General features: G+C 42.9%; 5 protein-coding genes across 5 annotated transcripts; 3 read left to right on the forward strand and 2 right to left on the reverse strand.

Annotated features, from left to right (window-relative positions):
* Positions 1–3,194: 3,194 nt before the first annotated feature.
* Positions 3,195–3,482, forward strand: PHALS_04577 (uncharacterized protein; the record flags this gene model as incomplete). The annotated part of the gene is made up of 2 exons (XM_024722414.1): positions 3,195–3,235; positions 3,323–3,482. The coding sequence occupies 2 exons, from the start codon at positions 3,195–3,197 to the stop codon at positions 3,480–3,482; spliced, it is 201 nt and encodes a 66-aa protein (XP_024573493.1).
* An 8,108-nt stretch (positions 3,483–11,590) lies between these two features.
* PHALS_04578 (uncharacterized protein) lies at positions 11,591–12,205 on the forward strand (the record flags this gene model as incomplete). The annotated part of the gene is made up of 1 exon (XM_024722416.1): positions 11,591–12,205. One exon carries the CDS (start codon positions 11,591–11,593, stop codon positions 12,203–12,205), a length of 615 nt encoding a protein of 204 aa, XP_024573494.1.
* Positions 12,206–12,675: 470 nt separating this feature from the next.
* Positions 12,676–12,978, forward strand: PHALS_04579 (uncharacterized protein; the record flags this gene model as incomplete). Its single annotated transcript, XM_024722417.1, has 1 exon — positions 12,676–12,978. The coding sequence occupies one exon, from the start codon at positions 12,676–12,678 to the stop codon at positions 12,976–12,978; it is 303 nt and encodes a 100-aa protein (XP_024573495.1).
* Positions 12,979–13,054: 76 nt separating this feature from the next.
* PHALS_04580 (IQ motif, EF-hand binding site) lies at positions 13,055–15,991 on the reverse strand (the record flags this gene model as incomplete). The annotated part of the gene is made up of 1 exon (XM_024722418.1): positions 13,055–15,991. The coding sequence occupies one exon, from the start codon at positions 15,989–15,991 to the stop codon at positions 13,055–13,057; it is 2,937 nt and encodes a 978-aa protein (XP_024573496.1).
* Positions 15,992–16,261: 270 nt separating this feature from the next.
* Positions 16,262–18,296, reverse strand: PHALS_15029 (uncharacterized protein). Its single transcript, XM_036407321.1, has one exon. It carries the CDS (start codon positions 17,163–17,165, stop codon positions 16,938–16,940), a length of 228 nt encoding a protein of 75 aa, XP_036263032.1. The 5' UTR covers positions 17,166–18,296; the 3' UTR covers positions 16,262–16,937.
* Positions 18,297–18,352: the final 56 nt, after the last annotated feature.

The raw sequence follows: 18,352 nt of genomic DNA on the forward strand, positions 1-18,352 counted from the left end.
CCAAAAATCCATAGAAACTGATTTATATCAGCGCGAAAGACACATTTGGCGAAAAGCTCGTTTAATTCAATACCCTCAGTACACCTTTGTTACGTTTTATGTCAATTTGCATGTCCGGATTCCTCAGCTCTATGTGAGAATGCAAAAAATATATCGAAGAAACGGGTCTGGGATGCGGCCCCAACTGTTTTATTTCTCGTCGTTTGCGCGCTTGGCAGTCTTCGGACCACTTCCAGAGTAGGTTTTTTCGGCAGATATACTCTTGGAAATAGTCATTTACTTGCGAAGCACTGTATTGTTTTATAGATCAGGTCAACTTTAAGAGCCAATTCCGAATCCGAAAAGCTCGGTTGTATCTCTCTTTCTCAGCATAACGCGTCAAGTTTAACAAGAGACTATGAGAGAGTGTAGGGAACCTCACATCAGATAGATGCCTCGCTCACTTTAGTCACGACAACATAATCTGTCAGCACAAAATCGTGGTGCTTCACTACTCTGCACGGTGCGCGCGTCACACTGTATCCCTGACTCCTCGATATCGCCACACATTATCTAGGGTGAACTATCCTTATTGACAACAGGACTTGGACCTTTTACTTGTAATGGTCGTGAGAGCTTGACTCATCTGAAGACCAGAGCTCACTATCGCTTCTACTTTACGGGATTCGCTCTAGAAATCGCTCTGACTATTATTTGGCAATCCCATGTTCTCTACCAGCGTTTCATATCCACAGGACAGCTCCAATAATGTTTCACATATAAGCATAGAGAACTCGCTTACTTAAAAAAATACCAGATGAGGAGTGCGTTGTATGTTAAGTCTAGCTCGAGAACAAAAAAACTAAATTCGGAGTTGCCAAAGGCCGACCTGCTGTGTGAAATTCGAATGACAAGCTATGTCAGAGGATAGAGAGCTATGATAAAGTGAATGTCGGATAACCCTTTCAGATAAAAATGGTATCACTTGTCGTATTTGGATAGGGTGTTCATTTAAAGGCGATGTACCGAGTATCTCGCATTTACCTAAAGTTTGGAGAGGGTTGCGTTTAATCCGAAACACATGTCTTGGCGAGGGCGCGAGATATGGAAGCTCAATGAGCACGCCAAAGGCGATAATCCATAAACGGCTGGGAATAATCACATTTTGTTACGATAAGCAGCATCATGGTACGTTTGAGCTTCACAGTACTGAAGATCTACATACCGCGTGTCTCCTTCTCTAATAGTCAAAACATACGATTTGTCAAGGAACTACACAGGCCACGCAACAGGATAAAAATCAAATTCCGATTTAATTGCGTGTTGCCGAATGCAATGAAACCTAGCCTAAAGAAAGCAACTACGTTTAAAGAGAACGAGGACTCGATTACAGGGTCGTTGATTGACAGCATCAGTGTTCCGACAGCTGTTGTAACCAAGAAAATAGTCTGAAAGCCAAACCAAAAGGTGCAAAAACTCTCGACATTTGTCGATTCTCAGAACTCACCAGGACAGAACTGCCTCGAACACTGAGGTTTCGATTTACAAGTCCTCCAACACTGCGTCCACCTTAAAGAGTAAAGACAAAACACACTGTCTTTTGTAATTGCAAGAGGACGAGCTAAACATGTGACCGGGCAAGCTCGAGAAGGACCGTCGTGCCAACAATTATTAATCTAAGCTACCACCCGCAAGATGAACAGAAATATTTATTAACTGCTGGCTGAAACTTCAATTGGGGCGTCTCACTAACGCCTTTTAACATCTGGCCAACGTCTTCAATCATGCGGTGAACGCTTGTGAATCAATCCAGGAAGCGTTTGACTTTTATCGTCTATGTTGATAGGTACTAAATAGCTTTTGCCGGTTATCCGTTAGATGCTGAGCTGAGAACTTCTGACGTAGGTTCTGGTTATCCAAAATATTTTCTCAGATGAAGCCCACTAGAGAATTGTATACAATCGAATCAAGACGACAAAAGTTATAGCTGTGAAGCAGCAAGTAGAATTTGTGTTAATTTTAAACACTCAATGTAGCCCATGATCTTCAATAAAGGAAGAAAGAGCCCACGATTTTCGTGAAGCCAACGCTAAGAGACAGACTTTGCAACGAGTTATACGCAACATTATCGAATTTTCTGATTAGGCAAAGGTTGAAAGCGGCAAATAAATTTAAAGTCACAATTTGAGTTGTACAATACGATTTTAAATTAAAACGTAGTAATGGCCCACATAAAATAGCATGCATCAGTGGGCAGACCAGTAACGTCGAAACCAATAGCAGAATTGCTAGCTGTAGCACTCGATGTTTGTAATATAATTGCATTTTGATGAAGATTGGGAGATTATAGCTCGATTTATAGTGCAATGGACGAATCAAATTTTTTGACTTATCACTTATGCCGAACTTGTCTGCAATTAGAAGAAAATTCACATCTCAATGACCCGACAAAACACGTTGTACCATAACATTTTTTTGTGCTTTTCTTTGCTAGCGGGTAGCCACATCCTCGTGGCGTGTTCAAATATCGCTGAAATTTATTACATTGATTATGTATGCTATTGCCGGCGTGGTATATGTGTTGTTCATGCCCAGCCAGATTACAAAAGCAAAAATACCTTTTGGAGGATTCTGCAAGAAGTTGAAACAATGGATTTTAGAAAAATGATTGTTGGGTATAGGTGAGAATTTTTCGGAGATCTGTTGAGCGGTGTGACTAGCGCAAACTATACACTATTCTCCTATTCAGGACGACTACTCTTACTGAGATGAAAGCTGCGGTGAAATAAGTGAAGATTGATTAGGCCACCTCAACCTCATTGCCTGGAATCAAACGTAGTTTCGAAGCCTTGATAAACTGTTGAGTATGGCTGAGCGCGCTACTAGATAACTGGTGAAATGTGTCCGTGCTGACAAGATTGCCCTGACCACGGTGCTGCTTACAAATCGAAGCTTCTTCAGTCTTTATTCTTTGCGGGGCAGAAAAGGAGTTGCATAGCGCAAATGTATTTCACAAGCAAGCAAAACCCGGCAATGTTCTCATGTCGAATTGAAATAGGAAGAACAATTGACATTTAGAAAAATGTGAGCTGATACCATCCACCTCGGTGACCATATCGTGCTTTTCTATTTACTTGCTTCAATAAAATGGTTTCATAAGCAATGAAAATTTCTAGGTGACATGACTTCTTCACCAAGGAAGCCATTAAATTACGATGAATTTGCTACTGCGCCAGCATTACGGTGATCAAGGAGGGTATACATTCTAGCGACTGCGGCCGCTCCAGGTACAGGTGATAATCCAGCGGGCATGTAAAAATGGGGGCTGACAGCGCTCACGTAGAAGCTTTCGAGCGCTGATGTTGCTCGCTAATGTAGCGCAGGGATTGCACACATTTGCATGTGAAGAAACAAGAGCAATTTTTGATAAACTAACCTGTCGAAATCAGCTCTTCAGTGAGGTGAAAGACCAGGAATTTGAGCGTATTAATACGGACTTGTAAGATAAAGACCTAACATGTGCAAGGTGTACGCCACCTCCGTTGAGAGCACCTTCATACTTAACTTACAACTAATATATTTCTTTCGAGTTTCTTCATCTTGTTAATTGAGGACACGCGTAATGAAAATCTGTTTTATCTTCGAGGATGCAGCTTGCTTGGACATTTAAGCCAACATTTGGGGAGTGCACGCTTGAATGCGCTCCCCACCTCCAAAACCGCGCTGAAAAAATACCTGAAGTTTGTGTAAGCTATACCGACTCTCAAAGCATTCGATTTGCCAGACCTTTTAGTGAGACATAATCTTCGTGCCATTTGAAGACAAATGCGAAAAATTTAAAATTTGATAGATAACAAAGGTTATGAGAGCCCTAAATGTGACCCCTCCCAGGTAGAAGCAACAGCTTAACACGCAACAGATCTACCAGCTGAACGTCGCACAATAAATAGTATACTAATGTGCAGGGCCTCCGTTAACGGACCCAAGTAACAGATACCAGGAGTGTCTTTACTGCCTAATCGAGCTCATCGCGTGTGGTCATGAACCTGGCGGCCGTCCGGGAGAGATTAAGATGGAATATGTCCCAAAAAAAATAATTTTCTCTTACAACTTTTTGTCTGACCAATTACCGAAACTACTATAGACAGTTACAGTGGTTTCCCTTTCAGGTTGCAAATCCCATCGACAATTCGTTTCCTTCTGAACATTGGGCGGGTGTTGTGTCGAATGTTGAGAACACTCCGTGGCAAGGGTCGGTTTGTGCATGGGACGCCGAGGCTCGACATAGGTAATTCGGCTGTGTACAAAATCGTTTATAACTGTTTCGTATTCGCAGGTGATGCACGTGTGGGAATTGTAAGTAGCTCCTCCCCACTTTCGACAGAAGATCTTACAATGCTAAATGAATCAATCGCTCAGGGAAAAGCTCACGGTATTGCAGCAGGATGATGACCTTCCCGAGATGGTACGGTCGGCTGGTATCAGAGGAGGAGCCGTGGTCGTCTTCTTTCAAAAACATGAAACGTACTGTATCTAACACATTCTGTCAGTAAAATAGGAAGGTTGCAGAAATTGCTCGATACACGTCCCTACTGAGATGAGAACCTCACTAAGGTTCACACATTACTTTTCTCTTACGATCTTGCTGATAGTGACCGTTCCCTGAGCAATCAATGAGCCTAGAATAGTACTTCAGTCTGTGTGTGCTTATGCGTTTGAGCCTTCTGTCTACACTAAAATAATAATGACCGCGACAAAGCCGTCTCACAGAGAAGGTTTCTCAACCCATAGGTTAACACATTCCAAGGAACCTGTTTGCACTTGGAACGGCAGTGGTAGAGATACTTTCGCTTTCGGATGAGTGTCCTACCGCTACGTGGAATGTTCCATGACAGTGGTCACCCCTTGCTCACCGGCAAGTGCTCGCAGAGGCGCGTCAGGCCCCACGACCTCTCTTGTTTTGATGGGACGGCAAATATCTCCAGACGTCACAAGATCTATCTGTGACTAAAGTAAACCTGGTTTTGGATTTGACTCTTATACAGCGATGCACTACCTGGCTTAAGACATCCCAAGCAAGTTGCACGCGTCGCTGCCATGGAACAGAGGGTGTTTCAGCTATAGGGGCATCGTTGCTTCTTCTGCAGAAGAGCTCTCCACATTTGACGGGCTTATGGAAGCGAGAATCGTAGTATGGCTCCAGTAAGCCTAAGTAGAACACAATAGTACTTTGCAATCTGTGTGGTACATCCATAGAATATTTTAATCATTTATTTGCTACCGTAGCCGCAACATAGTTGTGAAAATACTCATGCGCTGCATGTAGGAAGATTTCTGCAAAAAGATAATCCGCCTGAAAACAAATAGCTTTGTGTTCCGTCTGTTTCTGCCATTGGCGGGTAGGTTATATGCTGCCCAAGCTCTCAGCCTAAGCGTTGCCCACCCTGCGCATGACGCTGAATCTCATTTGCGATACAATTTTGAGCTCCGATTAGAAGTAGTCTGGGTGATATCATCAGATTCGACAACTCTTGCCGTAAAAGAGCCAGAGCCACTTTGTGGCCAGATCAATACCCTTCGGGGGCTAACCAAATTATTAACGTAAGATGGGTCATCTCGTTGAGGCATGTAATGCCATATTCAACGCAATCTCAATGAGTCCAGCGCCGTGGTCTATCTATGCAAGTGCATAATAATCTCCATCACACCATTTATTCGTTTTGTCTGACCATTTGAGTGTAGATGGTCGGTGGTTGACATATTTAATCGGGTGCCAGGCACCTAAGCCAAAAATAGACTTTAGAGCGCGGATCTTTATCTGATAGAGTGGCTACCGGTTATGTAATAGGATTCACGTGCTGGTATGAAGGATGTGGGTCACACAAGATAATGTGACCACAAAATGGTGTGGCTACTCTTAAACAAGAAGTCAGTACGTACATTTAATTAAGTTTTACTATATAGATCGGAAAACCTATAGATTTTGATATAAGCGGCTTTGCCGCAAATAAAACTGAAATATACGAAGTATAGCCTTGGGTCAAAGTTGTAACTCCTCTTGGAGTAAGTGGATCGCGACCCGCTATACTCGTACTGGTTTTGGTGTAGAAAGAAGGTCACCGACCTTAACCAAATTCCTCTAAGCGAAAGAGCTGTGGCTGTCCCGCTGTAGGTTGGTGATCTATTTGTAGTAGAAAAGCTTGCGGCGTTAACTGTAACGGGGGTCACACAAAATGGTGTGTGTTACACAAAATAATATAAACACAGAATGGTGTGGCTACTTTGAAATAAGGAATCAGTACGTGGCTGAAACAACAAGTAGTTATACATTTAATAAGGTTTTACAAAATAGATAGTAAAACCTATAGATTTAGATATCGGTAGATTGCTGTAGATAAAAAGCCCAGAAATACAGTTGACAGTTCAAACGGAAGAGTTCATTAGCCTTGTATTAAGGTTGTAGTTACTCTTGAGGAAAGTGGATTGCGATCCGCTACACTCGTTCTGGTTCTAAGTACAGAATGAAGGTAAAAAGCCCAGAAATACAGTTGAGTTTAGACGGAAGAGTTCATTAGCCTTGTGTTAAGGTTGTAGTTACTCTTGAGGAAAGCGGATTGCGATCCGCTACACTCGATCTGGTTCTAAGTACAGAACGAAGGTCACAGACCTCAACTGATATTTCTTTAAGCGAAGGAGCTACGGCAGCCCCGCTGCATCAACAATATCGCTGACGAAAGTGCGCATAGACTTCAAAACCGGCATCACCGGACGCGTCTCTCAGGTGATCTAAGAAAAATTCCATACTGATAGACTGCCAGCGCTCTGCCGGGAATCAGCATGCTAGCCAAAGGCCTCACCGCGTACGGCAAAGATTTAAATTTTTTCCACGTAGATTACCTACGCATATCTGTTATTTCTTGTTTGTACTATTGGACCACCAAACTGTAGCGCTCCCATGATGTATGTTTTTTTTTCGAGGCGTCAGCTCGTACTGTCTCGTGTCCCGAGGCGCTTATTACAAGGCACCACTCAATACACACCGAGAAGCCTGTATACCATTGCTAATAATCGTTGTCAAAAGGCATAGCGGTGCAGGTTTACAATCGCGCGCTTCGATAAAGAAGCATCTGGTTTGAAAGTTCTATGCTTCCCAAATATTCTAGCATCGCATCCCATGTGTTGTTGGACTTGCAAGCTGCACAAATTATCTTTCGATTTGGGCAAGTCATCATTGCAGCGGGGTTACCGTGGCGCTTTCGCTTAGAGAGGCTTGGTTAAGGTGGGTGACCTTCGTTCTATACTTAGAACCAGAATGAGTGCAGCGGATCGCAATCAACTTACACCAGGAGTGACAACAACCTTATCCCGAGACTAACCAACTCGTCCGTTCTAAACGTAAACTGTGTTTCTCGGTTTTATTTGCGGCAAAGCTGCCTATATCTAAATATAAAAGTGTTCCTATCTATATAGTAAAACCTGGTTAAATGTAGAACTACTGCCTATTCCAGCCACATACTGACTTTTTGTTTAAGTGTAGCCACAACACGATGTGGTCACATCATCTTGTGTAACACACACCAACTTTTGTGGCCCACGCAATTTCTACAACGGCACGTGAAACCCCCATAACAGCTACTGTGGCACGCGACAACTCACAGTCGGAAAGGGGCAAAAAAAGGTTTCCGCCACCGTATCAATCCAACGCGACTTACATCTTACCTCGAAGTAATAATAGGCGAAGACTTTTTCCAGTCTTTGAGTGACTGAGTGATGACGTGGCTCTGCACAACATAGAGCTCAATTTAAAGCCAAGTAGGTGGACACTGCACTTGACAAAGGATTTTCTCGCGCGTTTCTTTTTGCCCTATCTATGGTGATTCTTTTCAGCAGGTTAAGCAAGTGAGACCCAAACGCGCGATCACGCTTTCGGGGTTATTCGCAAATGCATGGAGTAAAGTGCAGCCTATTGCAGTGATCAAAACGTTGCAGACGGCGTGAATGGTCAGTCCGATATCGATGAATTCACACATGACGCTGTCTTTCACGGTATTGAGACCGCACCCCCACATGGTTTGACTTTCGTTTAGAGCAGATTTGTCAGGGTCGGCAAACTTTGAACCATTATTTTGCTTAAGGTTGGTCAGGCCAAGCTACTTCTCAAAAATGATCTAAGTCGAGGCGTTAGCAGATAGCCTTTATATTCGACAGATCTACTCGCAGACCCTGCTCTCATATGACGGAATTCAGAAAAGAAACTGCACTAATTACACAGTTGTCTTTTCCTCGTTATCCTGCTCGGAACATTTGCCACAATGCTATCTCAACTAGCAGTAAGTAATGCATCAACTACGTAGCAAAATTAAAGCCATCCTTGCTGTTTTGCAGCACAACCTTTTTAAAATTAGCGTTGCACCGTTATAGTTCCTTGATAATTATAAAAGCGTGCACAATTTAATGATTACTATTATCCTTTCTGACACAGAACTTCGACATCAAGTGCGAAGACTTTTTTCTCACCATGCTTCGCTTGGAAGTAAGCGTCAACGATGTTACTCTGTTTTCTTGGCAAGGGACATTACCGTATGGCGGAATATAAGATTCTGAAACCGTGTCGATTTCCGTACGCTTATCCTTATCAGGTAAGATACGCGAGATAGAGGTGTCGTCATCACATCGTGATATTCCTTCAGCTAAAATAAAAGGATTTTGAGTGTCTTTGGAAGAAGTTATCACACCCATCGCACTCAGTGCTCTGCGAGTGTCTCCAATGGCAGATCCCTTTATAAACTCAGCTTTCTCAGGTTTAAAATATATTGCTCGGCGACTTCACCATATCGTTTCTTCTTGCAGATATCAGCTCCAACTGTGCAAGAATTTCTGTTGAAGGTACCGGGAGGTGGCTTACAACACCTTGAACTACTCGGTAGCTCCCTTTACCTTTCGTCACTTTACCGTGGACTTTTACTGCTCCACAAGTTGCGCCCGTCATTCGGAAGTGCGGAATCAACGGTTACGTCGTGTTCAAATAAAATAAAAGTCATCTTTTTTTCTTTTCAGGTTCTTGCTTTTTACTAGCGATCAGTAGTCGTCTGACAATGCGGCTCTGGCACTTAACATGGCAACACCAGGTCGATTCCACTTTCATCGGCCTTGACACAGGATACAGCAGCCCACAGCTTTTTTATCACAATACTGGAGATAAACTCTGCGAGCATATCATGCAGTCGTTCTGGCTGTATCAGAGATGAGCACTGAAGACCGCGATATCCAATCGCATCTGAGACTCCGGCACACTGCGGCATCTGCCTTTCGAGCTCTGCTCAAAGCATTCAGAAATGATATTGCAGTCAGTTTTGGATAGTCTCATATCGTGCATGGAAACAATCACAGCTTCGCCTTCACCGAGGCTCTTTTGTTTCACCATTGCCCCAAAAAGAGCCCAGTAGACCCGGGTTCGAGTCCCGGTGTGCGAACATAGAGCTTTATCTTGTTTCGTGTACAACGTGCTACTTTTTCTTATATTATCATTCCTTTCAATGCATTCAATAAAGTATGAAATGGTGATCCTAAATCTATGCTTGATGTCGACTTGATCTCTGAGCCGAGTTAGTCGTTTTACGATCGGAATTGGAGATCAACTCGTCGTCGCTTCTGGCCAGTTGACCCATTGCTCGTAGATTACCTACCTCTTCATACCTCAACGAGCTCCTATCTCGCATCTGCGTCCAAAATAAGATTGCGTCGACGCCATCAAAATTCCTCAAACGTCACTTGTTTCTTCAACAGAAGCCTTGATATTTTATTTAGTGTCGTCGCTGCAAGATGTAACGATATCGTAACTGTATTTGGTATCTTCATTGCCTCCTTACACTGTTTACCGTGTTGATTATCAACGGTCGTACATAATTGCATGACAAACCTGAGTCTTTCTGATCTTTCCGCGACTTCACAACGCCCAAAACGTTGATATTAGCTAGATACCAACCCTGGAATTTGAGCCTCATCTCTCTTGGCAAAAGTCACTCCTGGAAAGGATGATCTATTTATTGGACACAAATTCCATGAACGAAGTTTGAATTCAGAACACCACTCCCCTGCGCCTTCTGGGATTCGACGTATTCCCGCGAGGAGCTCGGCGTCTGTCTTCGCGGAAGCCCGACCCTATAAACTTTTCAGCCGAGGGCGAAGGGTGCACGCAAGGCGCACATATTTCGGTATTACTACCGATTTTTTATCTGCGAGTACCGCGTAGCTGTCCAACAGATGTGCCATCTCTCTCTTTTTCCTCAGCTTGGCTGAGGTACATCATCTTAAGCGCTCTGTAGAGTGTACACTCTCAGCACCTCAACCTGGCCTGTAGCACGTGTTTCAATTCGTACTCAATGCAAAAGTCCAGCCCGAGTCAAAGCAAGCCGTATATATTCGAAGACCCTCTGTGGAGATGGTAACTGTTTCTGCCTCAGGGAGAGATCAGACGCCATTGTGACGAATACCAAATATCGGTACTTAAGAACATTTCCGATTACACTTAGTATGATATTCGTATAGTCGAACCCCTTTGAAGTTAATCCAATTGTACCAAATATGCTGCTATCAGTAAGTACGCAAGATTATGCCTCGTTGCAACCTTGAAGAGAGTCAATATCCGTTGAAATCTTACCATCGCCCGTACCAAGTAACACTCTACACCGTTCTTTTCGATGATCAAGGTGATCACTTTTATCTGAAGCAGATTTCTGGGTCGGTGTGTTCAACAGATGTATAACCGTTTCTGAGAAATTATTATCTTTACCTCGACAGCGTGGGAGTTCAAAACTCCCCTCGGTACATTTCATAGGGTAGAAGACAAAGTAGTGCAGCGCGGCGCGATTATTATTAACGAGTGGTGCCCAGGTTTGTTCTAATCTCAATATTGATTTAATAGCTATAACAGTAGAATTAGGGATATGAGCAAGCTGTTGACAGCGGAACTGGAAGTGAGGGCTAGTGCCCATCGTCGCACTTTGCACTTCTTAAATACATACGTAGCGAAGTCTTCACTAAAGCTGGCTTTTGCCGTAAATAGGTAAGGTGACGTGCCTTCTTCACGACTCTTGTGATATCATGCTTCGCTTGTCAGACGTCAACGTCACAAATCTATGACGTGTGCAATCATATAAGCTAATTTGAGAGTAATTAGGAATAACTTTTCTCTTTTGAATTTTAAATAAAGACCCTCGATTGTCGTTAATATTGAGCTAGCTTTTGTACATAAAGTTAGGTGCTCATAAACTTTGAGGACAACGATTTTTTTGCTGTATCTTTTACAAAGAGTCACTTCAAAAGGTGAGAATGTAAACATCAAGAAAAAGTACTTTTAGTCGGTAAAGATGGCAAACATAGGTGAAAGGTAGTCCTCAACCCAATCCATAATATTTGACATGCGCAAGCAACGCCGAGCGTGTCTCAAGCACCGCGCCACGATTTAGTGGCCTTTCCTGAGAAATTGACGGTTTCCGCTAACTGCCGAAGTGTCGGCTGATCGTATGAATGGAGAGCTCGCTTATCTACTACCTTTCATTTCTCAACTATCTTCCTTATTGATCGATCCCTAAATTCTAATACAAACATAATGAAGCTTCTATCTCTGCTCTTTCTTGCCATTGCTACAACGGCTGCAGATGAAACGAACCAAACGCGATCAAATGTATCTAGACTGCCGAATGAGCCAGCGCAACCAAACGATTCATCGCAGTCAAGCGCTCAACCGCAGACAAATGCTACTTCGCCATCGAATATTTTATCATCAAATGGTTCCTCGCTATCAGAAGCGGCACCTGAATCAACTTCGACAACTTCTTTAATACCAACCTCGGACTCTAATATGACGCGGACGTCGTCTGTGGGTTCGAACATAGACGCTGGTGAGACTTCAATGGATTGGGACGTAACTGGATCTGAAGAAAATGGCACGTTCGATTTTGCCGCGTCCAGGTCTGCCGCGTCAAACAGCTCCGACGATGTAGATGTGGGCGATTCCATGAGCGTTTCAAGCGGCTCGGAGGATCTTAATTTTGTAAGCGATGATATGTCTGGCAACGAATTCAGCAACAGCGACTTTGGGTCTTACGACGCCGAGAGTGCCACCTCAGAATCTACCGCAGGCTCGAGCTCTGCTGTCTGTGTTCATATGATGAAATTGTATGCTTCAATGTCAATAGCGTTAGTCATTGGAGCTCTCATCTGAACATAAAATTCATTATTGCATTCTTAAAGTAGCATTACAGACACGCTAAAAACATTGTGCGTTTTTTCACTCTTTTCGCATTGTTTTGTGAATACGTTATCATCGTTTCTGTTGTACCTCACACTTTCAAGAAAAATCTTTGCCCAATTACACTGGCACTTTCTCTGAATGACTAACTCTGAAATTTATTATGCCGATTAGTTATCACGAAATTCTCGACTTATACGTTGCTATCATTGTCTCGCGTTTCAGAAAAGGCCGAAAGCAAACAATTCTGTGCTTTTCTGTCGCCTTTCGTTCCACAAACAGTTTCCAAGCAGGACAATCGTTGTAAAACGGTCGCAATATGTCATTTTGCTTACTACCGTCCGTTTCGATTAATCGCCTTCTCCTCTTTCAAGATGGCAGTATAAGGTCTCATTAACACATTTACCACCTTCCTCAACTTCCTCATCAAGTACTATTTAAGAATGAAATTCTTTGCTGCCATCTGTATTACTGCTGCCATTGCTACACAAAGTGTTGTAGCACAGAATGATAGCGCAACGACCATACCACCTTCAGCTCAAGGCATGGTTGGACAGGTTGTGAATGAGATTACCGAGATGTTTGGCAGCGCATCCTATGAAGATTCAGGAAGCGGATCTGGAAATGGCACCACCACCGTTGGTGACGACTCAAACATGGACTCGGAAGATAGCGGAGCAAGCATTCAAATGGTCACTTTCGCTACATCTGCCATTGCTGTGATGATCACTGCTGCTCTCGTTTGAGAGCAATGCATTACATTGTAGACTTCATAAAGCTATTTCAATCAATATAGATTCCCCAATTAAATTTAAAGGTTCCTTAAGTAATATGGCGTGTGCTTCCAATAAATGAGCTGCGTCTGGACGGTGGCGAGTCGAAATTGGCCCTTATCTCGGCCTCTTTCAATTTAAGTTCAATGCGTGTCATTCCGATCGAGAGACGTCTACTAGTCTCAGTTGGTGATAGCATTATTGATTTGTCACGGCAATATAACGGGGGAAGTGAAATAGATTCTCTGAAAGCGCGACTTCGTTCCAGTTTTCGGCCTGATAAATTGTTTTTATCAATTGACGGACGAGATAATGACGTCCTTATTCGTGGTAAGCATTTACTATGCATTACCTTCTTTTCAGCAGCCACCACCACACGAGACTTTGATTTGTCGTGGATGCTATCATTCCTACCCCCTTCAGAATTTAAAGCCTTTGTATGACAACTTTTGTCATCAAACTTGCGTAGTAGACTCAATCGCAAACTGTACCCTCGGTAGATCGACTGAATTCTTATTGCCGATTTGTTGATACGTGCTAATTCCTGACACTGTTGTCGCCGTATCTTCCGTGTTTTTAAATATTTGCGAATTCTTGCCTGAATTGTTATAGCACTTATAGCATTCACTTGAGCGATTCTCTTCTGTCGTAAGACTTGGGCTTGGTTTTTAGCTAAACGGGCACGCACCATCGCCTGCAGCCGAATAGCAGCTGTCAATTTCCGCTGCTCCATCTGGTCCTTCTGAAACTGCAACAGTCGTTGACGACGTCTTTCCTCACCCGCACGACGATATTGTTCAGTTCTTTGATAATCAAGTTCGTTTTGTTTCATCGTCATCATATTGACATATCGAGCGTGAGCAATCGACTCTAATGTCATCGACTGTCCGTGACGAAGACGTCGTTGATGCCGTCGAAATGCGTTCGTGATAGTGCGAATAGCTGCTATTTGATGCTTGTGCTCCCACCACAACGACTTCATACTTTTGAAGTCGTATTTTGCACGGTAACCACGGAAAACACGCTGAATATCAATGACACTGGCTTGGACTTTTCGGACTAATTGAGCCAAATTTTTAAAAATCGCATGTCGTTGTCGATGTGCAAGGTACTGTAGCTGGATCTTTCGCGCATAGTAATTTCTGATGCGCTTTTCATTGTTTAGACGCACCACAACATTTCCTTGTAATTTGTTTTTCTGACCTAATCGTGATGAAGACTCAAAGTGAGTTGACCGTTTTGTGATGTAAAGTCGCAAGCGCTCACAGTTAACTAAAAACTTTTCGTCTGGTGAGGCGGTCGTCAAAAGGATACCTTTATCATGATTTGTATCTTCCTGTCGAGTACGAAGCTGTTCAGTAAGTAAGTGCGATGTTGGCAACTGTGTTGCTATCACATCAGATAAAATCTGCTCGACGCCTCCAGCGAATTTAATGGTGGTAAATGGATCATACACGCTTTGGACTTGCTCTTGTTCTTCCTTTAATCGTTGTTTTTCCAGTGCTTCCAGATCCTTTTCGTCATTAATTGCCGAAAGACATTGCTGTAAGCGATCCCGATCGAAAGTTGGCGTAATTGGAGAGCTGATCAGAGTCTTTCGTAAATCTGCAATATTTTCAGCACTTAAAAGACAACCATTACTCGTTTCAGGCGAAAACGGGTCACATGAGCTGCAATTGTTTTCTATCAGAGATATTTTACCAGCGTAAGGACTTTGCAACTGTTTGAGCATTGTACATGACAACATAAGAGGATTATAAACTGCCGACGGGCCTAGCAACAACTCTAGTGCGACAGATGGAAACAATGATCGTACATCCTCATCAATCTGCAGAAGATAATTTGTCGTCTTCCGTATCCGCCAAGAGAAGCGAACTAACCTCTGACTGTTGCTAACGTGACGCCGTCGATGGCTTGACTTTCGCCACTTTAAAATACCTTCAATAACGGTAGCAGTGGACTGTCGAAAGCCTGTTATAAGTATATCCATATGATGAACGTGGTAGTTCAATCGCTTGATTAACGTCGCAACCTGATTTCTCAGTCTGATAACATTAACTTCAGCCTCGGCGATTATAGACTTAGAATCTGCTGTTTCGGCTGCTGTATCCATAAGATCCGAAGAGAATGACACTGCAGAAGTCAATTCTAATTTTTCTTGAGCGTGTTTCAGCCTATCCTGAACTCGCACAAAGTCATTCGCAAGCGAATCAATTAATGCTGCCTTTTGTTTTAGCTGCCGAACAAGTTGTTCCCGCATCAAAATATCTTTCGTAATAACAAGTTCACGATGAACAAGTCGCGTTGATCGATTTGCCAATGGCAAAGTCAGTGTTGGGTCCATCGGACCGCCTTGGGCATCCAGATGAGCATTTTCTTTCGTGGCTAAGAATGTTCCAGAGGCCCGAGTCTGCGGCAGCACGGTTGTCTGAAGTTTTTCGATCTGGCGAAACGAGGAAACAAGGTCATCGTTTTCTTGTTGATTTTCACAATGTTGACGCATACTAGTTTTCCGTAAGAATCTTGTCACTACCTTAGGTGGGATAGTAGGAGACTTTGTGTGTGTGGTGCAAGTTACAGATCTAGTCAGAGCGTATGAAGTTCTTTCTGAACAAAATTCATCTTCGTTGTTTGATCCTTCTTGTCGTTCCGATACAATTGTTTCTGCATTTTCCTTTGCAGCACATTGTCCATGTCGATGTTGATCGATTTTAAAAATCTTGAGCTTTCGATGGTATCGAGGAGCTTGAGATTTATGACTTCCTTTATCATGTTTATGCTCAACTTGCTGTTGTGTCGAACCTCTTGCCACGAGGTTTCGACGGAGTGCAGCAGCTTTTCTAGGAACAATATCCAGCGTGTGACCATGTTGGTCAGACTTTAAGCATATATGACTAAGAAGGTTGCGATCTCCCTCAATTACGGTTTGACCAATATTCTCAATTGATGATGACGACCCTAGTAGTGAACCTTTCTTCAAGCGCATGGTGGGGAGGTCTGAAATAGCATGATAATTAATCTTGAGATTTTGTTACTAAGTTATGGGTACGTCAATTCATTGCCGGTTATTTTTGCTGAAAGGTTTGTTATAATTAGGTCAATTGAACTGTTGACCTTTTGTAGATAACACTCCCATAAATACATTATGCGTATGCATCATAGTAAATGCCGCTTGGAATTGATCGACAACTAAGCCTCCGATGGAGGTTACGATTGGAATACAAGTTTGGACGAATAAAAATGACCGATGAGGTTTAATCTTTCAGTATTCACCGTAGTATGATACAAAGATATGTCACCGGTTAGATCCAGTACAATGATTGGCTACTAAAAATCGAACTAAATTATCCCTCATTTCCTTACGTTTGTCAACGACAGCATAGTCGGTTAGAAAAGTATGGAGTGGCCGGGATCTATTCCACTATGTCTTGTTCCGTGTGTAGCCAGAGTATGCCAAGATCTGATGCGCAATAAACTGCTTTTGCTTGCCGTTCCGGCTAGAGCGCCGCACTTCTCATTGTGAGGAAAATTTAGCCATATTTGAGAGACGGCCTTATACCGTATCGATGATGATAAAATGTTCGAGAGGTTTATTTGCTGCAGACAATGGGAGAGCGTTTTGGATTTGATTGCGAAATCACCTCGTGTTCCCTTGAGGGTAGCAAATGTGTGGTGTTGCCATTCCTTAACGTTTACTTTTGATAGAAGGGCGATGGAGCAGTTTGTTGAGCATGGCCTGTGGAATGTTTTGTTGCATAAACACACGGATGAGGAAATTTTTGAATTTGGTTCTCTCTTACTTATCTGCCAGTTTCTATGTAACGAGAGCGCGGATTCCTACCTCTAGGGCTTCTGCTTAAGCTAAACGTCTTTATCTCGCAAAGATGCAAAACTGAAGGCCGGTTTGAAGACTTCTGCTGTCGCTCCTAATCTCAGACTTCCATTCCATTAGCGTATGTGGACATGCTGAGATCTGTTGAGCACAATGCAGTCTCATGATAACCATTGCATAAGGTATTCTGCTGAGCACAATAAGAAGAGATGTAACTTAAGAGCAGATTTGGCCGCTTTCGCGTCGCAGACATGTAAGGAATTGCCCGGAAAATGATGACAAGTTTTGACGTACCAGAACGAATGAATTCGAGTCTAATTTGAATCATCGCAATGACGGTTTTCTACACTTGACCTGATTCCATACCAGATAGTCTCCCGTTGATCCACAACTTTGCTTCAATATCGTCACACTCGCGTCCTATGCGTAAGCAGTATAAATACAAATAATACATTTATGTTAGCTGCATCCACGCCTTATGTGTATTCTGTCGAGCTCTACGCCTCATCCGTTTAATAAGACTTTGTAAGCGTTATTTGTGCTTTGAGGAATATAAAAATCGCTGGATTTTGGCCACATTACCTGCTTCGCGGGCGTACAAAGTCAACCCGGATTCGATGGCTCAAAAATTGTTCGGTTCTCCGGAAGAAACTTGAAGCGTTGGGTGTATCAAACGCCTCATTATGGTTTTGGCCACCAAACCTCTATACGCTTACTCAAGAATGCACTTTAATCCTACAATGTCACAATTGACAGGCACTCGAGAATTCATCACCACAGCCAAATTTCTAGCCGGGATTTGTGTTAGGTAGCATTTCTTACAGGTGTTCTAAGGGTCAGCCTATGCTTTTGATATTAATTCGTCACAATTTGGCTCTGTTCTGGCTTAAAGCTTGTGCCATTACTTGCTTCGGTAAAGTGAGGGAGAGATCTTTGACTGATCTTTATTTTTATCAGGGCAATACCGCACCACTTTGCTTCCAAATGTGTGAATTGACTCTTCGTCAAGACTTAGTGCTGAATTCGCTCTTGGCTTGTTGCAGCAGTTCACATCGCGACTCTGCACATTCGGTCATGCCAAAATATCGCCATAGTCATATTAACTCCAGCAGCGATAGATGGATTGTAGTGACTTCAATCATTGATCTAAACATTTATGCTGAAAAGGTCATAAAATTGGAAAACCATCAGCTAAACGAATATACTACTGTAAAAATCATCTCGTAGAGCAAATAAGCCGCGAGTGATATGAGGCGTATGGTTAAAAAAGCACGCTTAGATGTGCACGATAATATTCTCAAGACACCATCGCATCAACTCGTTCGCGTCGCACTCGAACTGTGTATCACATCACCCAATTTTTTTATGAACTTTGGATCTTGATAAGGACAGAATGGTGTGTAGTTGCCGTCTACTTTGAAAGTAAGACTGCTATCTCCATCACATGTGTCGGCTTATTCGTTGCACAACAAGTTAAGAAACCTGAAGTCATAACCTATCTCCCATATGTCAGAC

Source organism: Plasmopara halstedii, assembly GCF_900000015.1.
Source record: "Plasmopara halstedii genome assembly, contig: Scaffold_262, whole genome shotgun sequence".
Taxonomy (NCBI): Eukaryota; Oomycota; class Peronosporomycetes; order Peronosporales; family Peronosporaceae; genus Plasmopara; species Plasmopara halstedii.